Genomic DNA, 13060 nt, shown 5'->3' with positions numbered 1-13060 from the left:
ATGGGCCTTCCCACAGATACGTGGGGAGCCTTGTGGGTTGTGGCCCTATGTGCTAGATCAGGCACGCAGGTCAGAGTGGGGCCTGATCCTGACCAGTAGGACTGAAATGGTGAACACCACTGCTCCTATCCAATCAAAATTTTTTAAAAAAATGTGCAAACTAAAATACAGTAGAATGTCTATTAACATTCATCACTCAAATACAGTTTGGGTTGCTTTGCTGTGCTGGAATAACAGTACCATAGCTGTGTGCACATGTTTATTCACTAAGGTCATAGGAAATCGTATCTGGAAGTAGCACAATCTACTGCTGTTTGTCTAAAAGTCTGAGAAAGGTATGATCTGTCTAATATAATGTTTGTTTACCATGTCACCAGAAGTGGTGCTAGATGTTCATTACCAAAAGAACCTCAAAGATTGCTCTTGGGATTCTCCCAAATATAACGTATAAAAACTTCATTAACATCTGTCAATAGCAGGTAAACACACAACAGTGTTAACTTTCTTTGTATGCTGCAAATATGCATGTTCATTCTCAAATTGATTTGATGCAGTGAAACAAGGGAAATTGTCTCCTCTTTACATAACTCATCCTAATAGTAATGAAAGCCTGACACTGTTGACAGAAAGTGAATTTTCAGAATGCTGATGGCCAACCTTTCTGGCAGGCATGCCACAAATTAACCCCTCTGCCCCCAAGTGCCAATATGATCCCCGTCCCCTGCCCAATCTGCCAGTGTGTTGCCTGACCCCTCTCTGGTGTGCCACATGCACAGGCTGCTTGTGCCATTCGCAGCATGCATGCAGCAGGGTGGCCTCCCCTTTTTCTTGTCAGTATGAAGTACAGTGCAAACTAGAACCACATTCGAGCATTAGAACGATATCCAATAAGTTTTTAGTGTTTCTTGTGCATCTAGGAATTGCCCTTCAGTGGAACGCAGCAAGCTCGAATGTTTCAGTTGTATTTTACCAGTAACTTGGTACCAGTTTCAGAAGTCAAGTATACTGTATCTATTTGATGCTGAAAAGGGGAGGCAGAACATATCTATACTGATTTAGAATTAGGACACAGTTCAAACCCAATGCTTCTTTTTTTTTTTTTTTTTAAAGAGAAGGTCGTTAGTGACATCTAATGAAACATTAATTTGGTCCATACAAATGCATATTATTTTTACAGTTTTTTAAATCCTTCCTCCCCCATTATTTTATATTCATTTTCTATTATTTATAATAAGTATGGTAAGCTCTTCAGAGCCTTGACTGCTTTTTGTATGTCATCGTAATTGAGGCCTCTAAGCTCTCCTGTGGTATAAATATTTTATTACACAACACTGTCATCTCCTGGTTCCCTTTCATACCAAACTGTGCATTGTTTAGATAATGAGTTAATGGCAAGGGTGCCACCTCTTCAATTACTTTTGCTGTTTCCGGGAGGCAGTCAATGAGGCAGCCCATTTGCACAGAAACACAGTGCAGTTTTCTATCTGTTTGACTTGATTCCTGTTTCTCACATGACTGTCTGTGAAACTCTTAAGTGCATTAGTGCGATTATAGTGAATATTATATCCAGTCTATAAACTATATTGAAATGGATACTGAAGTCATATGTTTCAGAGTGGTAATCAGTCTCCCTAAGAAATGCAGAATGACTAGAATTTATAGGTACTTGCAAAAGGGGATGCAAAATCTGGGTCAGATAAGCAAGCAAAAAATTAGCTGTGACTTTTTTCACACAAGCTTGAGATGTAATGCCTGCAGACAGTGTATAGGAATGGCAGCTAATTACTGCTGGTAGTGTCTGATGCAAATATAATCTGGAGTGATGGGAAGTTCATACATTTTTAAGTAATGTTTCGTCTTGCAGCATAGCAGTTACTTCTGAAATTACTTTGGGCATTGAACAATAGTTGTGTTTTTTGGGGCGGGGGGGAGGGGTGGTTACCAGGTACTGTTTCTGTCTTGGATTAGGATCTTTTCTGTGTACTGATACATTTGTATGCATATTCTGTAAAGGTGAAAGCCAGTTTTACTTTAACCACCAAGTGTTTTTATCAGTGTTTTAGTTGAGGGCATTTTTGACGCATATACTTGCAATGTTTTGGAAGACATAAACTTAAGAATTCACGTAGCAGCTGTTGGTTTTATTAAACAGAAATAAAACAACCATATTTATCCCCCCTCTAGGGGACACTAGTCATTTAAGTGGAACATAGGTTCCTAAATTGTCATGCAGCCATTTTTAAGGTGTCACCCTGCCTTGTCTTCTACCCAGCACAGTGAGCAAATGCACACAATTGGCAACTTTAATGAGGACTGATTGATGGATAAAAAAACAGGTTTAAAGAGTCATGAACTTTCTGAATCAGTTACTGTCTAAGGCAGGGGTGGGCAACACGTGGCCCGGGGCCAAATGCGGTCTGCCAGGCCATTCTATCTGGCCCGCAGGGCCCCTAAAAAAATATAGAAAATTAATATTTATATGCCCCTGGCTGCCTATCATGTGGCCCTCGATGGCTTGCCAAAATTCAATAAGCGGCCCTCTGCCCAAAATAATTGCCCGCCCCTGGACTCTAAGGTGCCACCTTGCCCTACTTTGTGCCTGACTTCAGACTAACATGGCTAACCGCCTCTGCGGTAGGTACTAGATGTACTAGCAGAAAGTCAGTTCCTGTCCTGAAGAGCTTACAGTCTAAATAAGCAAGACGGACAAAGAACTAGAGAAGTGAAGCAGCATATCCGCCTTTTTTTCTGATGATACAGGAATAAATTTGTGCAGAAACTATAGCAGAGCTGAGCGTTTAACCCTGGTTTCCTGAGTCCCAGTCCACTACCTTAACCACAAAGCTGTCCTTCCTCATGTGCATTTTGGCTTCTTGAGGGTTCTAGAAATACCTTTCTCGTTGTGTGTGGTTTTTTTTTTCTTCTTTTTTTTTTACTGTCACTTGTTCTTATATTCTCTCTCTCTCTGTCTGTCTCTGCAGGTGTGGGTCAGGTGGTGCTCCAAGTTGCTGCAGCCACAAACTGCAAACATCACTATGGTGTGGAGAAAGCTGATATTCCAGCCAAATATGCTGAGGTGAGTTTTATGTCTAGAAATGTGAGATTTGTAGGTGTTTTAGTCAAGGTCTAGCTCACTGCTTTATGGTTTACAGGTAATTGCCTTGCATCAACAAGCAGGTGAGTTCAATTTGAATATAGAGCTGCTCAAGTCACCAAGGTCTGGAACACAATGTCAGGAGGAGGGAATTGTGTGTGTTGTGGTACTTGTTGGCAATGCTCATGGAGTAATCAGAAAACATATTAACTAAGCTTCTAAGGCAGCGTAATTCAACCCTTAGGATCTCAAGGAGGTGATGGTAGGTGTGGCCTTAATGAAATGGGAACAAAAGATTTTTGTAAAGTTGCAGGGTTAGCTAAGCAAAAACCTGCAGTGTTGGAGTGGCAGAACCGTGAGTGTGTTTTACCTGCAAAGCAAATCTCCTGAGTGGAGTAAGGCTTTTACCACTGCCTGGCAGCTGTCTGAAGACCAGAGTAGACGATTTTGGATTTTTCAGCCAGCTACCACAGTCCATTTAGGAGCTGGTGCCTTCTCAGAATGCACTTTGTGTTCTGGCAGCACAGATTCTATATGTATGGTTTTTATCTGCTGCTAGTAGTTCTGCTACCCCCTAAACTCACTGCCGAGAGTATGGACCCCATTTGGTATCCTATGTCTGGAATAGGCTAGGCCTTTAAAAGGCCTGTAACATAGTAGGTAGTGCTGTGTAGGCTTAGTAAATCTAGGAAGGGTTTAAACAAAATTAAATATTAGGAGATGAAATGCACAAACTCCTAGAACTTTTAAGAACTTACAGTCCAGATTGTGGCAGTAATGACCCATTAAGAGTCTCAAACCATAAACCAGTCAGCTTAGTTATTAAAATATAGCTGGAGTTGCTGAGTAACTTAACCGATAGGACTCTAGAATTCACTAGAGTATTCAGTTAATAGTAGTACTTAGCAAGCACCCAAATGCAGCACTTAAAATGAAGTCTTATGATGAGACCATTATACCTAGGCAAGCAGTTTTTTCTTTACACTTCCACTAGTTCTGTGTCCATGGGGACACCCAAAGTTAATCAATTCCAAGAGAGAGGTGGAGCTGCAAGCAAACAATAAAAGTTGGTCAAGCCTTACAGTAAGTCAGTTTACTTCTTCCAGCAAGATACACAGAGCCTTTAGCTCCTTGTTTGAGAGGGTCAGGGTGGGGAAACAGATAGGGTCTGTTTTCATGTAGAAATTAGAACTTTTGAGCTTCTTTTTGGATGATATAGGCAAAGAGTGCTAAGACTTGTATTGAGGAGGGCAGTAGAAGGACCAAAGAATCCCCTCACCCCTGTTCCTTGAATCTTGTAGTTTCCTTTGGAAACCTACCACTGGAGCACATCTACAAACTTGCCTCAACCCTTTGTTGAAATGCTCAAGGTCATTTAGAGGGCAGCTTGTAAAAATGAGGTTCTTCCTTCATTTTAACAGTAGCCATAGTTTAAAAGGCATTCTGTTTGCGAGAGAAGGCCAGATTTTCATTTTTATCAAGGTCTTTTTACATTCCTCTGATACTAATCGCCTTCAGGCCCACTTACACAGAAGGATGAGAGGGGCATTTAGGTCAGTGAGAATAAGCCTGTAAAAAATTACATAACCTTTGCAAATATATAGTGGAAATATGTTTTTTTTCTTTAGGCACAAGACAAGATGAGGCATGCTAGGGACTAACTGGTTCAGAGAGGCATAAGCGCTCTTTTGTAGGTGACAGGCTACAAAACCCTGATGGCATCCCTCTTGTTAAGAGTATTGTGTCAGTATTTCATAACTTGAGCAGGTGAAAAAATCATACTTTATCCTTGGTGTCCCATCAGGTTAACCACTTGACAGCTGCTGCAGTTTCAGAAAGTGTGAATCTGTGTTAGGTAGATTACAGGTCTCATGCTCTGTTTAAATTGGCCCAGTTTTAATATTTTTTCTTGATGGACATTTGTGACGGGGATTGAATTGAGTTTGTAGTCATTTGACCGTAACAACAGTTCTTTATTTATTACCACGTTTCATGCAGGTTTTAAAGCTTCAGTTAAAAGGGAAAATCTGTAGTCTGGTTTTTTGGGGGGGATGGGACATGGAACCTTTCTAAACATGACCCATTATTGAAGCTGGAGATTGAACCAGTTGCGTGCTATGAGCTGTTCCATTCATTGATTGGGGATATTGGTTTTAAACCTAGTAAGTTTTAAATGTCACCAGAAACTATTTCACTACTGGCAATATAGCAGAGTTCTTCAGTTATTTTCAAATTGTTAATGGAGACTGAAGCTTTCTTTCCTCCCCAGTCTAAGTGTTGTGTTTGTGGACTGCAGTTGCAAGGCTTTCTAACCTTTCCTATGCTATTTTAGTTTCACTTTTAATGTTGAATAGATATAACTAATCCTTGTTGCCGCAGTGTCATAGTTCCATGGGCTACGCACCCACAGGTTATATGTAGAGTCAGGATTTCAGAAATAGTGGCCCTGCTTCCGAGGCATCAGACTGTCTGTGTGAGAGATTTTTTTCAGCTCCTTTCTCTTCTGTCTGGCAGGAAACTGTTGCCAACCAGTGGACTTGCATTGCAAATGACTTGCTGTTCTGTTTTAAACCAAATCTGTTTAGATATAGATTGAAGCGCTCTTCCTGGTTTCTGACAATGTGGTGCTCGCTTCCAGTTGCTATTTCAGTTGCTTTGCATGCTTACTCCTGCTTTCCCATTCTCTGTAGCCGACTTCTCTTTATCCCTTTTCACCTTTTTGCTTTCTGGGTTCAGATTGGGCTGTTTTCACTTCCGTCTGCTTGCTGTGGGTTTATATAGTACAGGAGGAATGGTTGCCTAGGTTGCACCATCCTTAAGCAGAATGCTGAGCAGAGTCAACTCGGTCTTCCCAGAACATTTAGCTTCCCTGAAAAGAGGAGACTGGAAAAAGCCAGCCTTGGTATTTTGGCCATGGTGAAGCAAAGGAAAGGGTCTCCCATTGGGAACTAAAAAGGGCAGACTGTCAGTGTGTGTTTTATGAATTTCCCTTGGTCCTTTTTAAGCATTACTGGGAAAGAACTTCTCAGGCCAGTGTGAGTTGTCAGAGCTGCCTCTTATTTTGTTGTAATGTAACTAGTAATGCAGGATTTCCTAATGGGTGTTTTTTCCTTTTTCCCCCTCTTCTAGACGATGGACAGAGAGTTCAGAAAGTGGATGAAATGGTATGGGAAAAAACATGCAGAATACACAGTGAGTGAAATTCAGATGAAAAACTTTATGCTCCACTTGTTCAGAATGTACACAGTCCCCTACTTTCTTCCCTAGTCAAGAAGTAGTATGAGTCAAATTGCTTCTTGGCTTTTTTTTCTTGCTGCTGAGAGTGGTATTCTCTCTCTCAAAAAAAAAAAAATATCTTTCCGAAGCCCTCTTGACTCACTTGACATTTGACGTGTGGGTGTTGGGAATGTATTCAGGGCTTGCAGAAGTTCATGGAAACCTTTTCTCTTCTAAACCTTCATTACTCATGAAATAGCATATGCACTATTATACTATTTCCTGTCCCCAGGTTCAAATGTCATTAAGAAAATTGCTTACTGATTAGCCACTTATGGTCGAGAAATTCATATAATCTTGGTTCTCCAGTGGCACTCCAAGAACCTTGAGAATCCTCCTGCTTGTCTGCCACTGTTGTTCCTTAATCATTTGGACGAGTTACCATTAGGTGATTCAGGATAAACTCTTCTCTTAGGAGTTACAACCAGTTATCTCTGAAGCTGTCTCTAATCTGAGAGCAAGTAAGCAGGAGATGAATCTGGTTTCCCTTTGTGATTTGTGCAGAGACACCACTCCTAATCTGTTAGAACAGTTTGGTCCACTTGGCTTTTAACTTCCAATATTACCAGTTGGTTTCTCATTGGCAGCCAGAGTTGGGAGAAGCGCATGTTAACTCTTCATTTGCAGGAAAAATGTGTGTTCAAAGGTTCATAATGTTTTAATGTTTGGGGAACCTGCCTTGTAATGAAAAGCTCTGTAGTTTCTCTTTGAGAAGTAGGCCATCTGCTGGAGTGAGGTGACACTGTCACCTGTCTTGGAGCACTTCTGGAACTGACATTTAGTGTGTGATATCAATCTTTCGGATATAGGCCAGTCTTAGTTTGTATGAGAATTTATGTCAAGGTTGCTAAATCTTTCCCACTGTGAAACTGTACATACCTTCCTTTGCATGAGGGGGCCATATGGCATGCTTCCAGTGCATCAACCAGCTGGCATTATATAAAATACATTGTTTCTGAAAGATATTTTGCATGTGATGCATGTAATTTAAAGAGTGGGGAAGAAATCTAGACAGAACTGTGGAATGTATATGGCTTGCCTTTAGGCTTGCAAATGTTTTCATGTTATGTATTATATATGATGGGACTAACACTGTTCACTGTAGAAACAAAACTGTTCATTTTTTTTAAAGTTCGGATTATAAAATCATAGGAAAATAGGGCTAAAAGGGGTATCACAAGATCAGCTACTCCAGGCCCCCATTCAAGGTGGGATCACCACTGACTAAATTGTCCTAGCTTGAGTGTCTGTCTAAGCTGCTATTGAATATTTCCAAGGATGGAGATTCCAAGATGTCTCTAGGCAGTTTGTTCCAGTGCTCGACCACCCTCATAATCTGATAGTTCTTTCTAATACCCGGCTTCATTTCTGGGTACTGGCTAGGACCAGTGTTTTCAAATGTGGGAATGTCAGTCAGTAACGCGTGTAAGTTCATCTCAACTGAACAAGTAGGTAATGAACACTTACTCTGCCAAGCCAACATTTGTTAGTTCAGTACTGTAGTTGAAGTTGACTCTTTCCGTAAGGCAGTCGGTGAAGGAAATGAGTTCTGAATCTTTCTCCATATAATTCTCCTACGTAGCAGCGTGGTGTTTTGCCTCCTAACTGGCAGCAAGACCAGTAATTCTATATAGCAAGTTATTAATATTAACATAACTAGAATAGAGAAAAAGCGCCAAGGATGAAAAGCTTAGTATTTTCCCTGTGAGCTGAGTGTTGTGGTAGTGAATGTGGTAACTGCACTGGGGAATCCTCTTTTTCTCTTTCTAATACAGTTTGACTGCCACTATTTAATTCCAGTTGGATATCTGGATTTTAGTCTGTGCTGATAATTGGTGTGGCCATGGACTGGAATATTCTATATTCCAACTTGCAAATTCCATTCTCATTTTTAATGAGTTGTATACAAGTAAATAATTGGAGAAAAATATTTCCTCTAGGGAAAGAAGGCTTAGTTTAGTGGGATCAAATCTGAGAGTCCTGCTGCTGCTTTGTGTAAAGCAGGCAGGGAGAGGGGAAGGGCAAACTTTTTGGCAGATGAGCTACAAATTGTCCCTGCTCCCTCCTTGAGTGCCACTGATATTCTTCCTCTGCCTGATCTGTCTGCTTTACTTTCTGCTCCTACCCTGTCTGCTGCTGTGCTGTGTGTCCCCTCCCTGTTCTGCCGTGTGCCACACGCAGAGACTGCCCATGACACTTGTGCCACAGGTTGGCCTCCTCTGGTGTATACAATTTGGACAAGGGCTTTGTAGTTGCTGCCTTACCATAGAAGTCAAAGCAGAGGCGTCAGGTCATAGTACAACCCATTGTTTGACCTGCAGGAATTTCTAACTGAAGGATATCCAGTGTTAGACTTGGGGAACTCCGTATAAGTGGCTTTACTCTGTAAAATGACTGACAAGAATAACTTTTGGCAGTCCGTGATGACTCCATGTCCAATGCACTAGTTTTACAAGGCAGGTAGTAAGTTCCCTGTCAGCCTTATAAAAGTATCCTGGAATTTGATCATCAAAATTATTTATTTTATTTTTTTCAATGGAGTCTCATCATCAATAATAAAGGTTCTGAGATTGGAACACACTCAACAATTCTGATGCACAAGCTAAATGAAGAAAATCCTGTTTGCTTTCCCACTCCTTAATGAATCTGGGCAGCAGTGCTAACAAGAATAAAAAAAGAAACAAGTCTTTATGAGAAGAGCTGGCAGACAACTTGTACATGTAGGTGCAGAGGGAAAGAGCCATTGAGTAAGAAAACACTATTTCCCCACAATTGCTTTCAGACTATAACGGTATTTTGAAGCTTTCTAGCAGCTGGTGCAAAATATCCTGAGGCATATTGGAGTCCAAGGTCCCTTACTGAGTCACAGCTACTAGTTATGGGTTGCTGCAGCATCTTCAAGGTGGCAATCCCCATTTGGGGCATGAGGGAGAAGACATTGGGAGAGGGATTGATCTCTAGGACCTTGACTGAGGAGGTCCTATCTTTTCCCCCTTTACTGCAGGCAACCACGTCATATAAACATGCCCATAAAACTATCATATTCCATCTTAAAACTAGTTTGGTTGTTTTTTCATAGTACTTCTTTTGGAAAGGTTATGCTTAAGAGGCCTTTTTTTTTTAGTTGCCAGCTGAATTTATTCATGGTGAGTTTCTAATTGTTCTTTTGTCAGTGTATTCCTTCCCTAATATGTATTCTGCTGAAATATTTATAAGGAGTAATGGTATCGCCTTTCAGCCTTCTTTTTGCTATCCACTCCTTTCATCTTCTGTAAAAATATGTATCCTGATGAGGGAAAAAATGCCATTACTGGCTACTAATGCCTTCAGTTTGTTGCTTTGTAACATCTTTTCAGTTTGTTAACTGGGACATCTTATTCGGATCTTAGTGACTTCAGCCTTTGGGGCTAGAATGTTCCACTTGCAAAGTAAATTAGATTCGATGCATCAGCCTACCTGTTCTTGACCGTGCCTCTACCTTTCTGTTTTTCATTTCCATGGAACAGAGATTTTTTAGCTCCTTGAAAGTTTTTTAAGGTTAGTTTCAGACTTTTCTTTGATTGAACCACTGTCTCGAGAAAATTGGAGGTTTTTTTTTTTTTTTTTTTTTTTAGGGGATTAAGACTAGCTAATGACAGTCTTTCTTGGAGAGTTTCTTCACATGTTCAGTTATCAGATTAAGTTTAAACTCCATATTGCAGATTCTTATACAAGACAGGTGCTACTTCATGGCTGTTAAACATACAAGCCATGGGCCCAAAATCAGAACAATCTTTGGGTAGTTGGGGCATGATACTGAGACACCACTTAGTGCCTGAATGTTCTTCCCAGCATGTCTTAGTAATGAGTTGTGTCCTCGATGCATACCACCTGTCATCTTAGCATTTCCCTAGTAGGAAAAGTTATTTTATTTGTTGTGTGTATGCAGTAAGCATAGCTGTGTGCAAACTTGGAGGGCTGGTGGTGAGAGAAATGTTATCAGATTCATACAACTGATTTTTTTTGCTGGTAAAAATTGAGGCACTCTCCTTTCCTTTCCCCCTGGACTTGTCAGGTCTTCCCGTGCTTCCCCTGTTGGCAAAAAGAGTTTACTCTAGCCATAGGGAGACAATTTTCTAGAAGGCTTGGCCCTTGGAGTAAAGTGAAAGAAAACAGGTCAAGGTGCAGTGGGGTGTAGGCCCAGATTCTGTATTGTATAATCTCTTTCCCATTCTTCTTCCTACACCAGTCTCTGGGGTCTAGCCTTAATCACACATGGTCCCCATATCCCTTTTGGACTTGTTAACTTGTGTTTTGGGGAATCCTCACAATCAATAGTCTACTGTAGTGGAGCCCTAAGTAATTTCTAAAACAAGTACGAGCAGGTCTCTAAAATGGGTTAGAGGAGGAGAAGAACCAGGGTCATTCTTGTTTCGGAAAGCCTTGTTATCTGCTTTGACTTTTAAAAGTGGTTCATAAATCTTAGTAGTTTTTATCCAATGTTTCCAGTGCTTTGGGTTGGGGATTGTACAGAGGCAGGTGGAGGGTGACTGATCACGCACCTCAGGTGTATATTTTTGATTCTGGTGTGTCGGAAACTTCATTAAGGCTGTAGGTACATCCCAGTGCTTGAAGCTGTATATTTTGCTTTACACTTGCTGTTGGCCCAGCGGATCATTTCTTAGGAGGAAGCTTCAATAGCTATATTTAGGGCTCTCCTCACCACAGTCCTATTTATAAAAAAAAAAAAAAAAAAAAAGTAAAATTTCATGTGTGTTGGTGGTTACATGAAGTCCCACAGTCCTTCTTTTTTGTAGCTTGCAGGCCTGGCATTGGCTTTTTAGCTAGGCCTGGCCATGCCCTGTATTCCAGGTCTTACCTGCTTCTCAGAAATCTCACTTTTGTGTAAAGAAGATGAGGTTTGCAAAGCACTAATCATTATCTTGAGCTGACCACTTCCAGTTACAGGAACATGTTTTGTGAGCATAAAGCTGCTGTAAGCTGTGCCTGAACGTTTCCATTACTTAACAGTCAGCTCTCTGAAGTGAGGGAACAGGCAAGATATCTGTTTATCCAAGATACTTTTGAATACCCTGTTTCAGCGGGAAACTCAATGTTTTGGTATTTGAAAAGCCCTCCAAATGTCCCCTGTGGCTTTGAAATAATGCCATGTTTTGGAGGTTTGGATTCTTGCCTCTAGTTATTTTTGCATTAGCCAGGGCCCTAAAAATAACCATGTGTACTTTTTCCAGGCAGAATAAACTGATATTTTTTTTTTTTTTTTTTTTTTTTTTGGTCAACTGAACATTTTGCATTGAGACTGCTAGAATTAGACACTTTCTTGCGTATGCGTTTATGAATTTGTGCAGTTGGTCACAGTGAGCCTTACCACACGGGCTTCCAGCTTGGGTTTGGGGGGAATGAGGATGAGTTCCTTTAGTTTTTTGGAGTCCTACGCTGCAGGAAAGGAGCGTTGATCTTCAGAAGCAGCTGTTGCTCTCCATTGTAATGAATATAGACCTTCAGTAGCATGCTGCTTGTTGCTTCCCTGTGGGCATGACCTGCCAGTTTGCTTTAAGTTACCGAAGTGGGATACTGCAAGCATTTTCCTGCAGTCTCAGTCGAACAGATCTCTCTCTCTCTGAAAACCTGCCTCTGCTTCTAAATTTAGAAACAACGCAAGCTGGCAGCTCTCGGAAGCAGATTTCTGTGAGCTAATTATCCCTTTAGATAAAGCAGGTCTCCTGCATTGTCTAATCAAATGAAAATATCTGCATTACAGATGGTCCTTTCCATTCATTATTCACTAAGGAGATTATGTTTCTGTGTGAGTGCATGATGGGGCGGGTGGGGGAGGCATTGATTGGAAGAGATTGAGAGCATCCTCACTGCTCTTCACTGACATTTCACACCGACTTGCTGCGGTTTTCCTACGTGACGGTTGCTGTACAGTGTTCTGTACTGTCTGAACTCATGGAACAGCTCACTGGAAGCTGGCTGTGCAACTCGGGTTTCTGTGCCAGTTCTTGCTCCAAATGTGATCTTAATTTTTTTTTTTTTTTTTTTTTTTTTTTTGGTAAGCCGCAGAACTGACTGGGATCCTTGTTTGTGCTGTTATGTTGAGAGATCTTGCCTTTTACAGCAACCCTGGGGAGGTGGGGGAGGCACCTGCTCCTTAGCAGCACTAAAAGGTTGGGGGGACAGGGGTGATAATTCTTCCCAAAATGGTGAGGGGTTGGTGGGGAAATGACCACTAACTATCTTGGTTGGAGAGAAGCTGCTGCAATAGGGATAATTGTGGCTTGAAAACATAATTGCATGGGATGCATCAGCAGGACACAAACACTTTAAGAGCATAGTATGTGGAAGTCCTGTGCGGTGGAAATGAAGTGGGTCATTGAACTAGGAGCGCCGCCTACCTGGCTTTCAGATTCGAGACCATTTTACTAGTTACCTCCTAATCGGAGGTGCATCATTTGGCTCTAGTTTAGTTTGTCCTTTCTTTTCTGGATCGTAGTTTCCTATATCTGGAAGGTGTCGTTCCCTGCCCCCCCCCCCCCCCACAGCCCCCTTTCCTTTCCCACTGGTAGTAAGGTAACACTTCTACACACAAGTAACATTTTTCCTTGCCAGGTAAATGCATTTTATCGGATTTAGCCCACACGTGTGTCCTATCGGTTAGAACACGGATCCCTAACTAGGTTAAAGCAC

The 13060-nt window shown here is 41.3% G+C and overlaps 1 protein-coding gene across 8 annotated transcripts in view; it reads left to right on the top strand.

The window, feature by feature from the left end:
• DOT1L (DOT1 like histone lysine methyltransferase) overlaps window positions 1–13060 on the top strand; it is a 95847-nt gene that overhangs the window by 30354 nt on the left and 52433 nt on the right. For 7 of the 8 annotated variants that reach the window (XM_019489928.2, XM_014599792.3, XM_019489929.2 and 4 more), the window contains exons 6-7: window positions 2982–3076; window positions 6224–6286. In XM_019489928.2, the coding sequence (XP_019345473.1) occupies window positions 2982–3076; window positions 6224–6286 (158 nt within the window). Of the gene's footprint in view, window positions 1–2981; window positions 3077–6223; window positions 6287–13060 lie in introns of those variants that run through there. The other variant, XM_019489932.2, reaches the window with a different exon arrangement.

The sequence above is a fragment of the Alligator mississippiensis genome, chromosome 16, assembly GCF_030867095.1.
Source record: "Alligator mississippiensis isolate rAllMis1 chromosome 16, rAllMis1, whole genome shotgun sequence".
NCBI lineage: Eukaryota > Metazoa > Chordata > Crocodylia > Alligatoridae > Alligator > Alligator mississippiensis.
This window is presented reverse-complemented; position numbering and strand designations above follow the sequence as displayed.